Source organism: Mchenga conophoros, linkage group LG16, assembly GCF_057382185.1.
Source record: "Mchenga conophoros isolate Kocher_MC1m ecotype Shallow Benthic linkage group LG16, M_conophoros_male_GT1.1, whole genome shotgun sequence".
NCBI classification, from domain to species: domain Eukaryota; kingdom Metazoa; phylum Chordata; class Actinopteri; order Cichliformes; family Cichlidae; genus Mchenga; species Mchenga conophoros.
Genome location: NC_140541.1, coordinates 38,506,423 through 38,528,980, shown reverse-complemented (window position 1 = coordinate 38,528,980; position 22,558 = coordinate 38,506,423). Strand labels below are relative to the sequence as shown.

Below are 22,558 nucleotides of genomic sequence, written 5' to 3'. Positions count from 1 at the left end.
ATCGCTCTTTCCACTCATAGCGTTTACACATACTGTCATTTTCTTTTTTTCGCTGTGCTGTTAACCAGATGAACACATATTTGATTATGGCTCAGACGATCACCTTGCCCCGAGCTGTTTGCGAGGTGTCATGGGCAGCCACTGACGCTAAACGAGGTGGACAGAAATCTCTTTAGGGAGAAGGGTAGAGCAAAATAGCCGGGCACATCATAGCACAGGTTTTGTAAAGAGACATTACAGCTCATGTGCTCGTGAAATCGCAGCAGAGCTAACGCTGCGTGCAGCAGAGAAAATGCAAACGAGCTTTGTTGGTAGAAAAGGTGAAAACCTCTCCGCTGACTCAAACTTCAGCAGTAAATATTTTGTCCAATAGATTCTTTGTTTTCAGTTCTTGCTTGATAAGAAGGACAGTCGTGGCTCTGGCTGCATGCCTGCTTTATAATAACCAGACGTATGAGAGTCGTTGCAGGGCTGCTTGTTTCTCAGCTGCACTGCGGTGTGCTGACACATGCTGGCAACACAGCGCACAAACTGAACAAACTGTAGTGATTGAATAACTGCTTGTAGTTCTCATCCAACTGGCTCTGTTTCCACGTTGTGTCATTTCTGCCTCCTGCTGGTTTCCACCTGCTTTGAAGGATGTTCTCGGGGATTTGACTTCCTCTGGTGAGCGTACCTGTTTCCTAAACAAGCTGCAAGGAAACAGTAATGTTGTACCCGATCGTTATACCAACTGTTAACTAACTAGCTCACACAGGAGAAGTGCTTTCTAAGAAAAACTGCTAAAAATAATAATAATGGGCTCGACAGGGTTATTTCTGACAGCATGAAGACGCTGAACGGCGTCTTTTTATGATGCATCGCCGGCACCACACACTGATAAAAACACTGTTTCTGAATGTTGTTTCCCTATGAACCTGGGTGCTCCAAGGTGAGAGAGGTACAGTTTGTCAGCAGCCAGCAGAGATTACAGTGCACGTCTTCGTTCACATCCAGTCGTCCCGTATAACTGGATCTGACGTTGCTCCATCTGCCTGTGCTGTGGTGATGTTCTGTCGTTCAGCTGCTGTGCAGCCACGTTTCCTTTAGATACGTTTTCAAGTAAACAACAAAACAACAGTTTCACACTGCACACACACCACCAGGAACAGAGGCTACTGTCAGCCTGAAGCCCTTTATTCTGTGTTGCACCTCAGACTGTGCAGCAGCGCAGCAGTTAAACCTGGACGTGTGCTGTTGTTGTGTCTGTAAATAAACCTGAAGGTTTGGCTCATCATCATATCTGCTCCATGCTTATGTACTGATTGGATGTCCTGTCTGCCTGCACTCACTGCACACCCACAGAAACTCGGTGCTCTTCCTTGACTCTGTGGTGTCACCAGACTGGGCCGACCTGGGGTGGACTGCTACTGTCAGCATGAGAGCGGAGCTGCTGTTCTTCAGCTGCAGTTTCTCATCAATGAGGTAAGCCACAATCTTTGAGGCTTTTTAGTTCTTTTTATAATATTTGGAAACCCGGAGCTGTGCTAATAACAAGTTATAACTTTGTAGCTATAATGATGATTACGAAACGTTTTTAGTTCTTCAGTAGAACTAACAATGAAGCGATGACGGTGGTGATAACAATCACCTTTAACTACCCCGGAGATTGTTAGCATGGTAGCTAGGTTGGGTTTCCTTTATTATGGGATTCATTGATAATGAAATAAAGTCACAATAAGAGTGTAAAGCTCCGGTCTCATCAGTCACCACCAGTGTTGGTCAAGTTACTTGAAAAAAGTAATCAGTAACTAATTACTGATTACTTCCCCCAAAAAGTAATACAGTTACTTTACTGATTACTTATTTTCAAAAGTAATTAGTTACTTAGTTACTTAGTTACTTTTTAAAACACGATTTACACCCTGAGTAGGTGATAAAGTGATAGATCTTTCAGCCCAATTCTACTTTTTCTACATAATCCATCATACAAAATGTAATCAAATGGAAAAGTCTCTTTTTAAAACTTGTTTTATTAGTTTTAATCTTTTAACTTTATGCATCAAGCAAAAATTTAATTATCTGCAACATTCTCTGACTGGAAGAAGTTAGTTTAACATTTAAACCTATTTTCTGCACATTCCAGCACATAAAATAAAATATTTTTTGTGTTTACACTCAGTCTTTCAAATAGATGCAAGTAAAACACAGCAGAAAATAAATAAAGTCACAGACTCAGCGGTCCTGTTGCTCTATTTTCACCTGTAAAGCAGGAGTGGGGTAGGCGGAGGTTTACCCTGGTGCAGGTGTGCCGCGGTCAGTGGAAGAATCCGCGAGTTTCTCTGTGAGTTTCCCATTACGTCGTAGCTACTCGGTGCTTGTTGGAAGTTTAGGGGTTTTTTCGCTGTAAAAAGAAGTTTTCTTCCCACGCACAGCGGACACTAATGTTTTTGTCACTTTTTATGGAATCAAACTCAAAGTAAGGTCAGTACTTCCACGCTTTAAACGCTGCACGCTCATACTCTCTCTGCACTCGATATATGATCCATTGTTGATCTGCACACAGCTGTTGCCACGAACGTCGCACTCGCTTACGTCACTGTCGTGAGACATTCTTGCAAAAAAATCACGGTTTTAGTAACGCAGTAACGCAGCGTTCCTACGGGAAAGTAACGGTAATCTAATTACCGTTTTTGCAATAGTAATCCCTTACTTTACTTGTTACTTGAAAAAAGTAATGGGATTACAGTAACGCGCTACTTCCCATCTCTCGTCACCACACTGTGTTTTCTCACACAGTGTTTGGTTGACTGGACCTTTATAAGGGCCACACACGCTCAACTGTTCACGGAGCATCTGATGCAGGCAGGATTTCTGGAAAGCTTTGTGTCAGCAGAAGACTTCAACACTGCAGTGTATGATGATCTTTTACAATGGAAGCTTTAATACCATATAACAACCAGTCATATTATACTTTATGCATAGTGTGCATTTTACAATTGTGTAAATGAAGATTTAGTTGAATTCATTTGCAGGCTGATGGTCGTGACATTTATAAGTAAACATGATTAACTCTCAGTTAACTGATCTTTGAGTGGCAGCAGCCAAAACACTGCACATGTCACTGTTTTAAATGAAGGATCATTGTGAGCAGTGCTTAGTTACACCGATGTGGTTTTTATTCTCTCCTCTTCTTTTCCACCCTGACAAACTGTGGTGTGGGCTTACACGTGACAGTGCTGTGTCATACTGTGCATTTTAGGACTTTAACAGCAGTTTATTGCTGTACTTTCTATAGACAGGTTGTGTGTGTGTGTGTGTGTGTGTGTGTGTGTGTGTGTTTAAGCACCCAAATGTTTTTGTAATAGTGTAAGAGTGTAGCTGAGAGCACGTTACAGCAGTGTGTGGGTTCAAGTGTATCTTGTCATATTAGTGGATTTTTAAAAGCATGAAGTGTGTGTGTGTGTGTGTGTGTGTGTGTTTTAAAAAATGGTTCGATAAGTATTTGAATAGTAATTCTGTCTCTGTCCAACACTAATATAGAACAGAGGGACCAAAAGGAGACTGAAGTGCTGAAGCATGGACCCTCAGCTTTATATAAACCATCTATAGTCATAGTTAGTTATATGTAACAAAAAAATGGAAGTCCAGAGGTTAAAATAGGACACGCCCCCAAGGGTGGTGGAGAATGACCAAGCTAAGATCCTGTGGGACTTCCAGATACAGACGGACTAAATGGTGATGGCTAACCAACCGACATAGTGGTGGTAGACAAGCAGAGGAAGACGGCCGTAGTGATCGATGTAGTGATACTGAATAACAACGACATCAGGAAGAGGGAACACGAGAAGCTGGAGGAGTACCAAGGGCTCGAGAAGATGTGGAGGGTGAAGGTGACGGTGGTCCCCGTGGTAATCGGAGCACTAGGTGCGGTGACTCCCGAGCTAAGCGAGTGGCTCCAGCAGATCCCGGGAACAACAGCGGAGATCTCTGTCCAGAAGAGCGCAGTCCTGGGAACAGCAACAACAATAACAACAAAAACAACAACAGAAAAGCGCTATATAAATGCGATCCATTATTATCATTATTAACAACAACTTTATTTATAAAGCGCTATCAAACAAAGTGCTGAACAGTTATTTGAAGATAAATAAATAAAAGCAATACAATTTAAACGCTGACAACAATTTAAAGACACATAAGATATGGTGAACATGTAAGTCTTTAACTTAGCTTTAAAACCTCCACAGAGCAGCCTGCCTAATATCTTGAGGGAGGTTGTTCCACAAAAATGGGGCACAAAATAAAAAAAGCATGCTCCCCAGTCTCCAACAACATCGGAGATCTCTGTCCGGCAGAGCGCAGTCCTAGGACCAGCAGAGATACTGCGCAGGATCATCAAGCTCCCAGGCCTCTGGAAGAGGACCCGAGCTTGAAGGGTAAACCGCCTGCAGGGGCGAGTGGGGGCTTTTTAAATATATATATAGTGTTCGTGAATATTTGTAAGTATCAGTGCTCTTGACAACATCCTGAATCCACAGAGGACGCTTTCAGGACTGTAAATACAGATGAGTTACTTTAAGATGCAGACCAGCAAGATTGAAGGACGGATCACATGTTCCTAGAAGACAGCAGACACAGTTTTTTATCAGCTAAAACAAGATTAAATTATAGCAGAACGATGGGAAGAGACGGGGATGGAGAAAGATCAGTGCTCGTGATCCACGTTAAAGCCCATCATCTGTCAGAGGCAGAATCACTCAAATGCTGCAAAGCTCATAGGCAGCACTTCACACACAGAAGACCAAAACCAGAGTGAATCAGCTGACTCCTCACTGACGTTAAAATCATCCAGATATATGTTTTAATCGTGCAGTTACTTTTTGTCCCCAACCAGCTGAAATCCACCAGGTTTCTTCGTCTTCAGCGGGATTCAGAAATGAATTTTTGCTCATAAATATGTTTGCATGGTGTAGCACGCACTCTATGTTAATGCTCCCTCACTGACTGCAGGTCCTCCCATCGCTTGACAGAGTGGATAATAGCAGTGCTCCATGTCAGAACCCTCTCGTGGACTCGGTGCGTGGGCTGCCCTGGTTGGCTCGTGCATTCAGACCTGATCTTGACACTCAGTGAGGTGTAATGACTTCTCCCCATTAGACACGCAGCACCAACCCACAAACGAGGCCACTTCTCAGGTACTCGAGAGCGCTGCATGCACGAAGAGCGTCTTTGTCCTCTAGCACACAAACCCCCACACACGTCGTGTCTTTTATTACTTAGTAATTTCGTACCATCCTCGTGGGCCTCTCGCTTCGTATTTGATGAGCAAAAATATTTATAGATTATTATTTGGTGGCACTGTCAGTGGAGGGTATGAATGGGCTAATTAATGTGTGCGTTTCTCTATTCTGAATTCATTATTATGTTTAATGAATAAAACATGTAAAGAGGCTGGTTTGGTGCCGGAGTCGGGGCAAAGAGAGCAGAGTGCTAATGTAAGAAAAAGGCGATTATTGAGCTGAGCAGGGACCGAACGCGACGCGTGGTTCTGTGTTTAGGTGTAAACGTACAGCAATGTGCTGAATTCTGGAGTCACCCCTCATTTCTTCTTCTCTGCTTCACAGCACACAGACTTCAGTCATGTTATGAACGGGTCAGTAGCAGAGGTCTCCAAGGTTGTCTTCGCACTTTGGTAGCTTGATTTGCTTGAACCAGTGTTAACGTGTATCTGTCATCATTCGATCTTATAAAAAAGCCAAAGACGATACGATGACGTGTTTTTGGTCATCAGGCTCACTGCTCCGTACAGAAACTCTCCGAGCTTCAGCTCCCTGCACAGATTATCTGTGTGCCTGAGGCGTGCCACGCCATGACCTCAATGTGCTTCTTCTTTAGCCGCTCCTTTGTTGCCCTGGTGGTGAGTTTTGGGTCACTGTCGTACTAACAGACCCATCCTGTCAAGTTTGCTGTGTGTGGCAGCAGGAACGGACCCAAAACTGCTGAACGCCAGAAATACAAAACTAACTAAGCTGAGAATACACATGAGACTAAACAGGCAGAACACACGGCCGGGAACAAGGAAGAATCAGACCCTCAATACAAGAGGGGAGCAGGGCAAAGAGGAAACATCTGGGAAACACAGCCGGCACTAATCCAAAAGACGAGAGGGGGGGAGAGGAAGACATGAACAGGATCAAATACTAACTAAGAAACTAGGAAATACAAGATACAGAAAGTAAGAACATCGTAAAACCAAAGCAGTGGGTCAGTGACTCAGGTAACACGTCCATAACCACTCTTCAGTACTGTGGCTGAGGGAGGCTCAGGTCCAACATTTTGTGTCACGCGTCTCAGAAAAGCAGCCCCAACCACGATGATGTTGTACGAGTCACATCATTCGCTCCTCTTCCTCCAAACACAGCAGGTCGAGCTGACGCCAAAGAGCTCGATTGTGACTGGGCTGAAATGCTTCTTTTACTCGGTGACGTGGGGGTTGATATTCACTCCTTTAAATTAAAATACATTTGTAATCAGACACCGCTCATTTCTTTGTAAGTGAGCGAACATTATTCCCCTCACTGCTGCTCTGAACGGCGTCGGGTTTAACGTGCTCCACAGTTTGCTGAGTTCAGCTCTGTTTTTTCACTTTTCAGGGAGTTCCTCTGAAAAGTGTTGATTAATGTCAGGCCATGATGAGGCTTAGATATTGATTAGTTAATGAACGATTAGTGTGTACTGTGATGAGTGTCTTAATAGTCATTCCTACTGACCAGATCAATACAGACAGACAAAAGATGAAAGGTTCTGGTGGATTTAAGCAGATCCTTTGTTTGTCTCTGTTCTTGCTTTTTGAAAGGAGCTGCTATCTAGACTACGGGGCTCATCCTCACCTGGTTTTGAGTACAGGTAGAGATACGTGCACCAAGAGATGTTCTGATGTCTTTCTGTGTAATTTCTCTTGGCACGGCTTTCATTTCCACCCATGCCGTTCACTGTACTTGTGCCTGGTTATCTTCCCTTTGTTGCCATCAAGACATCAAGATAATTGACGACAGGCTTTCACCCTGTCTGCCTCGCTTCTCTCTTCTCCCCGTCTGGAGTGATTTCTTCATTAGCGGCTGTTCCACCTCACTCTGTTTTGCTCTCTCCTCCTCTGCCTTCTCCGTTCTTGGCTGCTCGAAAAACTTCCCTGCTGCCCTTTGACAATTATGAAGTGCAGTGATTCTTCAGGAGTGTTCATGAAACATGATGTTGAGCAACTCTAGCAGTGCTATGTTGCATTGCAGTGAAACCCAAGCACATCACACGTGCCTGTTGTCAGCATGTAAGGATATTTGTAAATGGAGCTACAGAAGAAAAACTGGGCTTCGTTCAATCCTGACAAAACGCATCAACTGACAGAGTCGAGTTAAACTGAGCACCCTGTTGGTTTGTTACTACAGTCAGGAGGCTGCAGCACGACCAGAGTTACTGTAACTCTGTGTGGTGGACTTGCAGTCTAGCTGCCTTTGAAATGTTTGAGGATGAAATCTGTGACCTCTCACAACTTTAGTGCCTCGAGACAGAGAAGGAACAGCAGCGAGTCAGTCTGCTGTCAGTCTGCAGTTTGTTGATGATGATGTTTCGATTCACTGTGACCAGAGAAGATCTGCTGTCATCACAGAAGTTCACATGAACTACTTACATTCAGCGTTCGTCCAGAACCGCGTAGATTTGAAACACAAATTCGACATTCCCGGTGATGCAACGACAAAAACACAAAGGCACTCAAAGGTTACAGAAGCAATACAACCACAATACAGCCAGTTTAGTTTGCACTTACTGCTACAGGCTGACTCCAGGTCATGCCAAAAGCTGGTATCCACAACGACTTGCAACAAAATGCAGTGAAACCTCCCATTGTTCCCATTGTTCCCAGTCACAGGGAGGTTGCTGTCCTATTTTTACTACTGTGTGACCGAGCCATTACCTCAGCTGATCCACTGAATTCATACTGTGGTCACTGCTAACTCAGCAAACACTTATTACAATCTCACTCAATGGCAAAGGATTTTGCACCTTCCTCCCCAGGACCAGCAGACATCCAAACTGCAATATGTCATTTTTAAAACGTGCACAAAAAACATTAGAGGTGCTTTTATCACAAAAAGAAGCTTAAAGCTGAACACAAAGTAAATTACATGCAGTGCAGAAAAAACAGCACAGCTGTGCTGAACCACCAGTACAGTACTTACAGTGTTTTCTGCTGCATACTGGGAGAGATGGGTGATTAGTGGGGGGGGCATCACTGTCTCAGTCAGCATAGTTAAAATAATCTTTAAGCTTCAGACCGTGTTAAGAATCAGCCAGAGCACTGAATCACAGGTTTACTGGGGTTTAAATGTCACTAATCTTACGCAACAATGTTACCATATAAAGACAAAATACAGTATTTAAATCAAGTTTAAAAAGTCCAGCTACAAATAAGCAAATACTCAGCGTCTCATTAACACGCAAGAAACTGAAGCTCGTGTGCATCACATAGATTATTGTTTCACGTTAGAGCAAAAGAACCGCCTGATCTGAAAGAATCAGGACAGACGTGATTTTGAACAGTTACTCGAATCATTTAAGAGAAATAATGGCACGAACCGACACACGCACGCGCACGCACACGCACGCACGCACGCACACACACACACATGCTTTTGATTTTACTTTCACTTAATGAAACGGTGCCACTCTAACAGGGACATTATTATTCCAGAACAGTGATTGCAGAAGTAGTCAGGTTGCAAACATTGGAAACATTATCTTCACTTGTGGAAGCTGTTTCAGAGCAAAACTAAGTGCAATTTAATGGGCAATTACCAAGTCAGTGTGAGGCCGTGTTAATCCCAGTGGGATGGAATTATATGATGTGCAAGACACGAACGACTTCAATCCAAAGAAAAGCTCTCGGTGAGATTATGTAAAAAGAAAAGAGGCTAATATATTTATACCGTCTCTCCATGCGGGGCGGGGAGACGTGAAATAACATAGAAGATTATTTTCATTATTTCTCTCCATGTACAGGCTCAGTAGTAGCTGTAACCTGTAAAAGTCAAGGCCTTTAATCCTCACAGATACGCTTTCACAGTTTTCTTAATGCTTTCATTGTCTCGCTGTAATTGGTGGAGAAAATCACATTTATGAGTCATTTTTGAAAAATAGAGAAAATCAAATCATGTGTGCTATGAAGGCGATGCTCCACCTTATGGTCACCACTGCCTGCTTCTGTCTGTGATGCTGCGACTGTGTTTCAGTGGAAAGTTGGACAAACAAATATCTGATTGGGTTCATGCAGAGCCCAGATGTGAAGGTGTGAGGACAGTAAGCAGATGTTTGGAGATGGGCTCATGTTCATGCAGTGGCTTTATTATGACTGCCCTGCAGAGTCTGTGTATGAGCAGTTCTTGCTGTGCAGAAGGATTACAGGCTGTGTCTTTTCTGTCCTCCAGGGGGCGCTGGTCTCAGCCTGTGCAGACGACACGTTGCACTTGTGGAATCTGCGCCAGAGGCGGCCGGCCATCCTGCATTCACTCAAGTTTAACAGAGAGAGGTATGCACACACTCGCACATAAAATCTGTATAAAAAGATGGACATAGGCCTCATGATGTCATCCTTTGGTAAGCGAATCAGCTCGAGCTGAGTGTTTGTGTGTACACTTCAAACTCACTGATCCTCCTCTGAGGATCATGATTTATTAACTCTGTGTTGTATCATTACGTCTAAAAACAGCAGAGGCATAGAGGTGGACACCTTCTCACCCAGAGCGGCTCCGATGGTCTGTAGCTACATCCCATCCCAGCAACCATGTGCTGGTTAGCAGCCTCAGCTGTGGCATCAGTATCCAAAGCCAAACAGCAGAGTGTGGGTGCTTAGAGGAACAGCCTTACCACTTTGGCTTTCTTCACAACTGAACTGAAAATGTGTCCGTTACACCAAACGTGACCTGACACGATGTCTCCTGCAGAAAAGCGGATCTGTTGCACGCTCTGGGGTCATGCTGGCTGCGTCCTAAAGATGGAGAAGCAGAGTGTTGTTCAGATGTAGGACAGAACTCTGATGCTGGCTAAAAGCTCTGCTCCACCTCAGCCGATGACCCCCGCGACACCACGCCCCTGCCACAGCCGACTCGTTTCACATTTGATCACCTAAACCCTGAAAACCACATGAAGCAGTGTTTACACGGTTATAGCAAACAGGCTTCTGCACCTGTGCAACACTTTAAAAACACATTGCTGATGACGGCCTGGGTCGAACAGCAGTCAGAGAGCTGAATCTGGTGTCTTTGCTCCTCTTCTGTTTCAGAAGTCATCGTTCTGGTGGGGTGGGGGTGATGTGGGTGTAACAGTACCTGCTCGATGTCTTGATTGCGTGTCAGTGTCTGTACAGCTTCCATATTTGACACCTCGTGCCAGTCTCAGAAAAGAGAGGGCTGAGACGCCAGCTGCAGCTCCTGCAACACTGGACAATACTGGCTGATTATCTGCAGGAAGGTCAAAGCCAGCAGGCGTTACTTGGTACAGACTACGTTTCCTCCAGCTGGTACAAATGTGATCAAGTCCTATGTTCATTGAAGCAGGCTGAGTGTGTTCTGTGTGTCTTGACTTCTGGCTCAGCTCGTTGGTTTCTGAATGGAGAAAGAGATTCCCATCCTCGGCTCGCTTGTTTTTCCATTTTTCAGCCCCTTCTGTCTATTGGCTCTTTGCTTTTTCCCATCAGCAGCACATTTTCTGCTCTCTGCCATTAAACATTAATGCCAAACAATGGCCTCTGGATGCTGATGCTTGGTTTTAAAAACTTTTCCCCCAGTTTCCTCCTCAGGAAAACCTCAAAGGGTCACTCAGTTGATGCAAACGCTGCCTCTGAGTGACCCAAATGGGCAAAATGCTGTGAGCGGCTTAGCCGAGCACGTTCAGACACAGGCGCTTCAGTGTAGCACCGTTCAATTATTCTGATACCTGCAGGCTGCCATTTCTGTCTGCAGGGGGAAAGAGCAGGCTGCTGCTGTAAGGGAGCAGGAATCAGTATGAACCTTTGCTGCACCTCAGCTGCTGTGTTCAAGTTTGCAGTGTCCACGCCAGTGTTGGTCAAGTTACTTGAAAAAAGTAATCGGTAACTGATTACTTCCCCAAAGAAGTAATCCCGTTACTTTACTGATTACTTATTTTCAAAAGTAATTACTTAGTTACTTTTTAAAAACACGATTTACACCCTGGTTACCCTGGTGCAGGTGTGCCGCGGTCAGTGGAAGAATCCGCGAGTTTCTCTGTGAGTTTCCCATTACGTCGTAGCTACTCGGTGCTTGTTGGAAGTTTAGGGGTTTTTTCGCTGTAAAAAGAAGTTTTCTTCCCACGCACAGCGGACACTAATGTTTTTGTCACTTTTTATGGAATCAAACTCAAAGTAAGGTCAGTACTTCCACGCTTTAAACGCTGCACGCTCATACTCTCTCTGCACTCGATATATGATCCACTGTTGATCTGCACACAGCTGTTGTCACGAACGTCGCACTCGCTTACGTCACTGTCGTGAGACATTCTTGCAAGAAAATCACGGTTTTAGTAACGCAGTAACGCAGCGTTCCTACGGGAAAGTAACAGTGATCTAATTACCGTTTTTGCAATAGTAATCCCTTACTTTACTCGTTACTTGAAAAAAGTAATCGGATTACAGCGTTACTGCCCATCTCTGGTCCTCGCTGTAGGTGGACCTCCGCTGCTGCATGCTTTATTCCAGACACATAATATTGCGGTCCTGTCAGGATCGTTGGCTCCGTCAGCTTAAATACACACAGTAACCTTCAGCTAACTCTGTGGTTTCTGACGGTGTCTGAGTCGTTAAACAAGTGGAGAAACATTGATAAACGGTCAGAGCCTGTTGAGAGTGCGATGCCACAGATGAGGTCCTTAAATATTTACAGCAGGAAAAAGTTTCCTTTTCATAGCTTTGAACATCGAGCCTCCCTGTTCTCTGTGCGAGGACATTTAGTGAACATAACTCTGTGCTCGCTGTAACTGTATGTAATCATCATTCTCATCCAGCTGCTGGCAGGTTACACTCTTAATACAGGCGAGTGAAGGTAAGACTCACTCTGTTTGCTTCATCTGAGTCATGGAGGCCGTTTTCTCTCTGCTGAAACTTCCCGTAAGAAGCAAGAGAACAACGAGCTGTGAGCCAGAGTCGCCAGCACATCATAACACAGCCAGGAAGCGCTGCAGTGTGAACAGTGTGTTACACAGGACAGGAGAGGACTTTGTGCCTGTAACAGAGCCTCAACACAAGTATTTGTTTTAATGCAAAGATATTAACAACTGATTATTTAAGCAGGAGCCTGGAGGTGAGCAGATTTCACTTAGATGCCTCAGACATGGGAGGAGGTGCTCGTGTGTTATTACAGAGTGATGTTGCACTGTTAACACAGCACACTCACTCTGCACGTCCTGTTTGTAGCTGTGGCCGAACATATACAAGCGTTCTTCAACATTATTATGTTTATTTATGAGATCAGGCTCATGGATGTTGGTGGGGCTGGATGTTACCTGCAGCCTGAGAGATGCTGCTGCCTGCTGAATATGTAGAAAGTGATGCTGTGGTTACACTGATGCTGACTGTAAGCCACTGCTTCTGTAATCTAACCCACTCTAATCACTTTATCATGTTTACATCATTCCATCCTCGCATTTGGAGTCTCTGATTGAGCTATTTTTGCAGCTGGCGTCATCGCATAAGAGTCTACGAGTCTTACAGCCTCGCAGCTGTGCGCGATACAGCCAGTCTGCCCACACAGGCTCTGAGCTAAATGTTAGGAGTAATGCTTTGATTCAAAGGTGTTGAAACCCTCTTTCAGCAGCGTCCCACCTGCCTGTCGGTGCGATAAGGTAGGAGGCAGAACCGCTCAGCGGAAGAGCAGCGAGTCACGCTGTAAGACAAAAGGAGAAAAGGGCATCGTGCATCATCCATCACAGGCGCTGCCTTTCCATTTAGCTCTGTGTCTCCAGGCTGCACCTCTGACAGTCAGTGTCCTAATACCTCATCACATAACGCATGACTCAGCAGAGAGACCCGCTCTGTGATGACTGTCGGCCGTCGTAGTAAAATAATAATACGAGTGTTTGCTGATTAGGGCTGCCACAAACGATTATTTTGATAGTCGACTGGTCACCGATTATTTTTGCGATTAGTCGACTAATCAGATCATCATCCATTAGACGTAAAACTACAGCTTATTGCACCAGCAGCATCTGCTCTTATATAACTATCATTAGCTTACAGCTTTAAGTGTTTAAGGTATGTGCTAACTAAAAATAAAGACAAGATGATAGTTTATTAAACTTCACCGAAACAATCTGCAAATTTCATTAAAATTTAATAAACTCCTTGCTATCTAAAATATAACAGGACACCGGAGTAAATTCTGGAGCATCTCACACTTCTGATAATCAGCTGTCTGCTTGACATTCAGCTGTGTAAAAACTTTAATCTCAGCCAAACCGATTTACTCAGGAACAAATAAAATACTGAAAAAAGCCAAATAATAACATTTTAAAGTTATCTAAGTGACTCATATATCATGTTTAACCTGAGTAGCGAAAGACGGCGGTGGGTTTAAAAATGATCTGCCGGGAGTCCGGTGTTCTTACGGCTCTAGTTAGCCTAGCCCCCGGTTAGCTATCGAGCTAGTGGGTAACAGACGTCTCCGAAAACGTCGGAGCGCTTTTGAAAATATGTGGTGTCCTGATAAACTGAGCAGATATTTGAGGTTTACACAGCTACATTCTCGCCTGAAAATATGTTAAACGTTTATTTTGTGACCCAGAAAGAATAATAAGAGTAACATTAAAACTAACTAGCTGCCGCCATTGTTGGAAACTAAGCAGGGCCGCGCTATGAATTCTGGGACACAGCTGCTTCTTCTTCGGGGTTTAACGGCAGCCGGCATCCTTGTACATGCAGTGCTGCCATCTTCTGTTTCAGTCCGTTATTACACTCTTAAATCCTGCTACTTATTCCTGCGTCTTTCAGGATCTTACAAAGCTTCAAACGACGCGTCGACTATTAAATCAGTCGTCGACGATTTTGATAGTCGACGTAATCGTGACTAGTCGACTAATCGTGGCAGCCCTATTGCTGATACAGGAAGTCGATGTGGGATTCCTGACGTCCTGGTCACTGGTCATGCACAGCAGATGGCGAGGTTACTGGTTCCTGAGATGAAGTCACCAATTTGATTAATCTCTGCATCCGTTTCCTTCGTTAGGAGTATTTATTTGAGCTGCTGCTCTGCCAGCAGCTGAAGTCATGCTTTTCTTCTTTATTCAGATCGATAATTATGATGCTGCATGGTGCCGCTAAAACAAAAGCTTTGATTTTCCTTATATATCTGTATTCATCACTACGGGCCTCCTCCCACTTCCTGTGGTCGTCTCATTTCTTCCACACTTTGTCTTTTATGCGAGCGATTATCTCAAACTGAAGCACTCAGTGCTGAAAGGCTTTTCTAAAGAAGGAGTTTCTTCCTCTGCGTCCACAGGGACGCTATCACGACTCGCTGTGAAACTCCAGGTCTGGTTCTTAAAATACAGCAATTTAAACATTTAATGTCAACATTTTTCAGAATTTGTGCTCTTGGATGGATGTTTGTGTATCCATTCGAAGTAATAACGATGAATAAAATGCTTCTTTAAACAAGGAAATGTACAAATTGGACGTCTGAAGCCTAAATGCTTGTTGTGGGAATAGACGCCTGTGTAATCCTCTGCTGCACACCCCACCTTTCCCCAGGCCAGTTTGAATATCATCATCTCCTCGAGCCCCTTAAATCCTTATTGAATCGCCTGCCCTCTCATTTGTCTTCTGTCTAATAATTCTGCCTTGCTGGGTGGCTGTTGGGCTGATCCGCTCCACAGTGATCAGCATGAGAGTGACTTACTGCTCTGGTCTTTGTTCTCTGCTCACAAAACCAGATGGTGAAGAAGCAGCCTCGCATCACAGTTATTTTCTTGTGCAATAACATCATGTGTTATTCAGCAGGAGTGTAAGTGTTTATGTGGTTGTGAAAAACACCCGAAACATCAAAGTAATAATAAAAAATGTTTTTTCCAAACATTAAATTCTGAACAGTTAAAAAAAAAGATGAAATATTTGTTATCGGCTGTTTCCAGGAGACGCACGTTCACACAGGTTTGCTGATTGTAGGCGACACAGTGTTGTGTGTCATAGATGTGCGTTTCCGGTCTGTGTGCTCCTCCTCCTCGTGTTTCCTGTTTTACTTTGACAGTCTCGTGCGCTACGTGAGTGTCGTCGGTTTCGTTCCTCCGGTCTCGTTGTGCGGTCGCTCCCAGCTGTCTCTGTGTGTTTGTTCCTCTGTTTGTTTCTGGATCGTCTGCATTTCCTCTGCCGTTCTTCCCGCCGTGTTTCCAGGTTTCATCTTTAGCTTTTGGTAGTTCCCTTCCTGCCTTTTGTTTTGTAATGTTTGCTGCAGCCCTAAATAAAGGCTCGCTTTTTGTTAACATCCGCCTCCGTTTGTCTGCGTTTAGGTCCGCATCCCCTTCTCTCCACGCTGTCTGTCTTAGCAGACGGGACAGTTTTCAGTAATTCATACATCAAATGTAAAGTTTTGTGCAGAATGATGGTGGGTGTTTCTGGAATGGACCAGGCTAAGCTTGAAGCGAATATCAACAGTGTGAAATGTTACAGAAGACATAAAAAGATCAAGCTTTTACTGCTGGGAGTTTCTGTGAAGTACCATAAGTAGAGTGTTTCTGCCGGACTTGCAGACTGAGGGAAAAAGTTCCTCTCACATGAGAAAAGCAGGAATTGCATCATTAAAGGGCAGGAAGAGCAAATGTGGGCAATCATACCTGCGTGAAAGGTGCTATCCTGCAACAACACAGTTCTAAATTAAGCCTCGACAAAGGATGAGTCAGGCCGTGACGTCCGTGCATGAGTCAGGCTCTGACTCGTCTGAAGAAGGGAGCTTATCACGGAGAAAATGACTGTGACAGTGACACGGTGTCACATACAGCACACACACACTCCTGCATCAGTTACACTCAGGCAACAAAACACCAGAGAGAAGACTTCAGTGTAATTACCTCACGTCACAGGCTCGCCTGCTCTTACGTTGCTTTTTAAGACATTTCTTATCTTTATATCTTTAAAATGATGTCTTGAGCAGGTTTCACATGGACAACACGTTGGACACATATAAGCACATCAGCATAAGCAGCACCAGGCGTATATTAGTGTCCTAACACTCAGAGACGTGCGTGGTTATGTGTTTGACCCAGAGACGCACAAAGCGTTGTTTGGCTGACGCTCAGCCGGTTTTCCTTCTTCTCTCTGCAGGATCACATTTTGCCACCTGCCCTTTCAGAGTAAATGGCTGTATGTGGGGACGGAGCGCGGGAACACACACATCGTCAACATCGAGTCCTTCGTTTTGTCCGGATACGTCATCATGTGGAACAAGGCCATCGAACTGTGAGTATCTGAGGCTGAAACAGAAGCGGTGCTAAATCGTGAGGATGGTGTGGGTTTACGATAAACGATGAGTTTATTCTGAACGTGCATGCTTAGATCCATGCATGCCGTAAGAGTCGCACTGTCACGGCAGCTACCAGACTTGAGCTTTTCCTCCTTTGGACTTTCCTTAACGCTCCCCAATGACAGCATTTGAGGACCTCCATCTGCCTTTTGTGAGCGGTTCTGACATCTGTAAAGTCGTAGTTTGATCACCATTGGAATATTTTGTTTGTTTTTCCGAGGGAGGCGGTATAGGAAGAGACTTCCTGCAAACACGGTTATTTTGCTCTACAAGCAGGCGTGAAAGAAAAAGCGCTTCAAGGCTGACTGCTAGCAGGCTTTCAAAGGGTCAAGAGTTAGACGTTACCGTTAGATTCCTTCAGTGAAACACGATGTGCACGCTCTTGTGTTTGGTTATTGTGAAACTGACACATGCCCCCGACTGACAGCTCGGCGCCATCAGGCACGCACACGCTGCTCGGCTGCATTGTACGGCCGTTTGTTTTCCGCGGCGTCACCCACCTACGCGCTGCCCTTCTGCTGTTACCCTGACAAGTCCCCTGCTGCAGTGTCAGTCACAAGTCGCTCTTATACCGAGCCATCTTGTTGCCTTGTGACAGTTGAAACTACGGCGAGCAGTCTCGACACGATGTGCGTGCGTGGGAGGTGCTGTCTGCCAATCATCACACAGAGGCAGCGGTTGGGATTTTAGCAGGAAGTTTGGTTTGTTGATTCTTCAGGACAAAGTCAACAAGGACAAGCTCAGCATCCGTTTAAGAACCTGAGAAGTTTGAACTGTTACAGTGAAATAGAAGAAGAAAAGTGTTTCATGTGGAAGGTCGTTGGCTGTCGATGAAGACCTGCTCTGGCTGTAAGGCTGCCCTGCGTGCACACGCAACACGTCCTTTATCACATTCACCTTTTAAATATTGTTGTAATTGGTCTCAGCGCAGGAGGAAAGCGACCGCATGCATGAACACCTCGTGTAGATCGTGTCCTTCTGTGATGAGTTTTTAATTTTGCAGTAGTCTGTGGACCGCAGCGTGACAACGGTCTGATTTGATCACATGACTGTGGTCACACCTGCTGCATGATAACATGCTCAGAGCAGCTGTTTCTCGTCCGTGTGTCCAGTCAGAGTAACACAGGCTCGGTCATATTTGTTTAACTGAAGACTTAAAATATTACCAGTTTATCAGGGTTAGAAAAGCATGCTGAGGCTACGTTACTCCTTCACCTTGATACGTGTACCTCGTTACTGACGTAGGCGGCTCAGGATTGGTTGGTTTTGTTTGGAATGACTCTGTGTGGATTAACCGTCAGCACAGACAGCGTGCAGCGTGCAGCCACCTTCACCTGCTCGTGCTACAGGATTTCCAGGTAAATGGTAAATGGTCTGTATTTATATAGCGCTTTACTAGTCCCTAAGGACCCCAAAGCACTTTACATATCCAGTCATCCACACATTCACACACTGGTGATGGCAGCTACATTGTAGCCACAGCCACCCTGGGGCGCACTGACACTGGCGCCACCGGGCCCTCTGACCACCACCAGTAGGCAACGGGTGAAGTGTCTTGCCCAAGGACACAACGACCGAGACTGTCCAAGCCGGGGCTCGAACCGGCAACCTTCCGATTACAAGGGGAACTCCCAACTCTTGAGCCACGATCGAGGTGACATAATGATGGATAAACACACCGATGTGAATGCGTTACGACTGTGATGCACATGAAACACGTCGTGTAATTAGCTGCAGTTAATGAGGACTGCAGCCACCTGCAGCCTGCGAGCTGTCAGTGTGAGTGAGCATGTCATGTGAACGGGCGTTTTGTTTCCCACAACAAAGAAAGATGAATGTTAAATGCAGTGGGTGTGACTGGTAAATGAACTAGTTCTTATGTGATGTGTTTCTGCTCTAAAAGCACCGTATTCAACGTGCTTCCTCCACCCATTCACACGAGCACTTTGTGCTACGCCTCAGTGCTTTCTGACATCGTACATGTTCACGGGAAAAGTTCATATCTGGTTAATTAAACAGCCAAAAACATGCGAGCCACCAACAACTAAGGCGGGTCACGTTGCCGAATCCGACCGTTTGTTGTTCTGCTTATGCAGTTAAGAGTCACGGCTGAGCTGGAGCCAATCACAGCAGTGAAAAGGGCCGGACAAGCATTCGCTCGCTACTTCACACTTACAGCCAAGCCAGCGTTCTCAGATTAGCTCATGTGTACTTCAGGATAACATAAGAAGATAATACTTGGATGAGAAGCTCATTGAGTTGGTCGTTTCTCCTTCGTCGGTCGACTTCTGTGGATTTTCCTTTAGTGAGGACGGAGCTATGAGGCCAGTGTAGGACGTGCAGTGGTTTCCGTCTTTGTCTTGTTTTTCTTCTTCCTCGTCTTCCTGGAACAGTTGCAGCCTGGTGCATACACCTGCCTACAGTACCTGCAGTATAGAAACAGCCTCGTTTTCAGTGTTCTGGTATTGAATCGTAGATCTCGGTGACATCTCTAATGCTTCTATAGAAAAGTGCCTCAACGTGCTGACGCAGCTAAATGTCTGCTGGATCCTCTATAATTAAATATCAGGGAGAGATGGCCTGTAGATAATGGCTCATTTAAGAATAGGTAACTTTCCTTTATGACTTGAGCTGCAGAGTGTACCACAGTCTCAACAACGGGCATGTATTATACACGACGCTGTAATATATTCTGTATTTCCTAACCGTCAGCACTCTTTATCTTCCTGAAGTAGGGTTCATGAACGAGTCGAGAATGAATCTCTTCTCATCAACAGCCGGGGTGACTGGGGACTCGTGTTATTTATCTGGGGAGGATTTCCACGAAGCATGAATAAGGATGAGAGGGGACTTTGTGCAACATTTAGCGAGCGAGGGCGAAGTCTCCTAACCGTGCAAACAGGAGGGTGTGGATCGCGTCGACGTATGACTGCACGAGTCGTTTGGTTGGTTCAGTGTGCAAAAAAACCAATTCAAATGGGACCAGTGCAGCCAAACAGGAGGGCCGGGCTCTCATTGATATTCAGACGGGTTTGCAACATATTTAATGCACAATTTCATCTTCAGGAGATTCGCTCTGAAATGAGAGATAGAAATGAGATGCGAGGAGAAACACAGCAGCCCAGTGCTCACTCCTCACAGAGCCCTCCGATGAGCAGAAGTATGTTTGCGCCTGGCTTCGTGTCAGCTGTAATAAACACCGGCACGTTTTCCTATTTCTGCTATTGGGACTGTAAAATAAACAGTTGGCTTCCAGCCACCGCCCGGTTTCACGGCCTCTTCACAGCATGAACAATGAGCAAAAATGCTTCCGTGCTAGAGAAATCTATACGTCAGCGGGAGGGTTATGAAAAGATCATCGTCTTTATTAAATACTGTGTGTAAAAAGGCCGCGCTGACATGTTTACGCCCTCCGACCTCACAGAACGGTTTTTCTGTTCTGAGCCTTACGTTGGTGCAGCTAGTAAAGAACGGCCACTTTAAACAGCGTTTGTCTTTCTCATGGAAATCCTGCACTTCGTACGTGCATCAGCACTCTGAGCTGCTCCCCACTACATGCATGCAGCACAAGCAGCAGGTGGCCTGTCAACAAACAGTGTTTCTCCAAACCTTCCACGTGGACATTTAGCAGAGCGTGCTGGTTCATAGCCCACCCAGCCACGTTTCAGAGTGGACGGGTGAAAGCCCACTCAGAGAGCTCTGAGTCTAAATCGCTGCAGGGATAAAGTCATAAAAACTACAGACACCTGCCTGAAGGTCAAGAAACGTTCAGCGCTTGAAGAAATTTACTGTAAACCCCCCCCTACAAAACCCCCTCTGAGTCAAACACGTGAGATTATTTAAACCGTTTTCTTCTCAGACCAAATACATTCATGTTTACTGTTGTTTGGATTTATCATCCTTTCAGATCCTCCAATAAAACGAGCTGAATGAGCTTCTGCTCAAATAAAGTCTGTCTTTGCTCTGTAGTTTACACCACAGGATTACACCTGTCCAGAGTAATCTATTACACATCAAATCTGTAATAGTAATTTTAATGCAGACACCAAAGGACAAAATGAGTGTCTGGATCGGTTCCATTGGTTTGCCTTGTTGAACTCGCTGAGCGTGATAACAGCGGTGCTTGGCGGTCGCCGCCATAATCTGATGTCCCACTGTTCGCCCGTGGGATGTGTGATTGCATCACTGGGGGGTGATGCCGCCCTTCACAGTAACTCTGAGACTGAGCCGATGATTTAAATATTATCATTTCTAATTCTAACATCGAATAAGGTTAAAGCCTCAGCTGGCATGTTAACGTCTGCGTAGTTACAGAAAGACTTTGGAAACGTTGTCACGAGAGCCGTACTTCAGGCATGGTGAGGGAGGGGTGGGGCCTGGACGCCTTACAGTCACCGAGTAATTATGTCAAAGCTTTTGTTTCATCACTTCCTCTGTCAGTCTGGCGACTCTGCTGACATTCACAGCAGACAGATGCTGGACTTCCTGTTTCCTCTCCAGTGATCCCAGCATGGACATGAATGGTCTTTAAGAATGTCAAACACCATAAAACCAGAGGCAGTGAAAAACAAGCTCAAACACATTTTGCTGTTTGTGTTGCCATGTTTCACGTGTGTCACACAGCCTCAGCACATGCCATATTACGTGAATGCATGCGACACACGGCGAGAGCGGTGTCTGCAGCTGACGTGCCGTTTCCTGCCTCGCCCCCTCTCGTCTGTCATATCGATTATCTATCCTTTTCTAGCCGTGATTGGTTGTCATGGCGCCCCTGGAGCTTAAGGTGTGTTTGTGATCCCAAAAGGTGCTCGTGCTTCTCTGATGCTTACGAAATATTTCAGTAATATCATTTTCTTCCTCCCAGTCTAAATGTGTTTTTTCTTAGTTCATGCAGAATATGCAGTTATTGGTGAATCGTGCTCACCGGGCAGGACAACAGTCTGATTTTAGATCAACAACAAGCAGTGCCGATTTGTTTTTGGCGCCAGATTTGGTAAAATCACTGCTTAACGAGCACTGGGACCATCCTGCCTTTAACGGGGCTTTAAGTGTTCATCTGTTTATTTGCAAACAGCATTTCACCTAAGAGCAGAGACGCAATTAGAAACGCTGCCCTAAAACCACACAACAAACCACCAACTTATCTTCAAAGATCTGGAGAATAATGACCACAGAGGTTTGCCCAAGCAGAAAATCAGCATGAATAATAGAAAGGCAGAGTTAAAAAGCACATTAACGGTGCAGGGAATAATAAAAAGACCAGCTTACTGTGGCCTGGCTGCAGAACAAAGCGCTGTAATGTAAGGACGCTTTTAATTGTTAAAATCTCCATGAGCTGCTCGTGTGTCTGTTCAGATCAGATTGGATTTAAGAGGAAGCTTTATGTGATTATCTTTGATTGCTTGGCAGCGCTGTTATTTCTTCATGAAATAAAAGGATCCTAACATCGTACAGTCTCTGAGAGCAACAACTGCAAGATGACCTTCATGACCTGGATCAAAGAAACACGTCAAACATGAGCAGATCTTCTGTTTCTCTTAGAATATCAGACAGCGCGGTGGGATTCAAACATTCATTGATTAAATGATTTCATGAGCATTTGTGGACACGCTGGCTATAATTCCAGCTGTGAGCAGCCTGCAGAGACAAACGCTCGCTGATGCGTCAGCGTGAAGCGTCTTCTTGCTCGCTGCAGTTACTTTCCATCTCTAACTTTGAGAAGTCACACAGTTCAGCTGTTTGGCCTCACAGCTTGTCAGAAAATATTCATCCCAAGCATCGGCAAACACAGATTCACTCGGGCTGCTTTTCAGAGTCTGGCCTTGACGGAGAAATGTTATCAGTCAGTAACTCGGCTCCGATTCACACGTGTCCCCACGGTGTGAAAGGCTTCCACAGGAAATGATCTTCCACACACAATCACAAGCTTCCTGACTCATCTCTGCTTTATCAGAAATTCAATATCTGCTGTGAACTTTCTGTCGCCGACGTGTTTTATCGTT

General features: G+C 45.0%; 1 protein-coding gene across 16 annotated transcripts in view; it reads left to right on the top strand.

The window, feature by feature from the left end:
• stxbp5l (syntaxin binding protein 5L) overlaps positions 1–22,558 on the top strand; it is a 136,209-nt gene that overhangs the window by 59,131 nt on the left and 54,520 nt on the right. For 15 of the 16 annotated variants that reach the window (XM_085248527.1, XM_085248525.1, XM_085248523.1 and 12 more), the window contains exons 3-5: positions 1,383–1,464; positions 9,462–9,562; positions 16,358–16,492. In XM_085248527.1, the coding sequence (XP_085104653.1) occupies positions 1,383–1,464; positions 9,462–9,562; positions 16,358–16,492 (318 nt within the window). The remainder of the gene's footprint in view (positions 1–1,382; positions 1,465–9,461; positions 9,563–16,357; positions 16,493–22,558) is intronic. The other variant, XM_085248521.1, reaches the window with a different exon arrangement.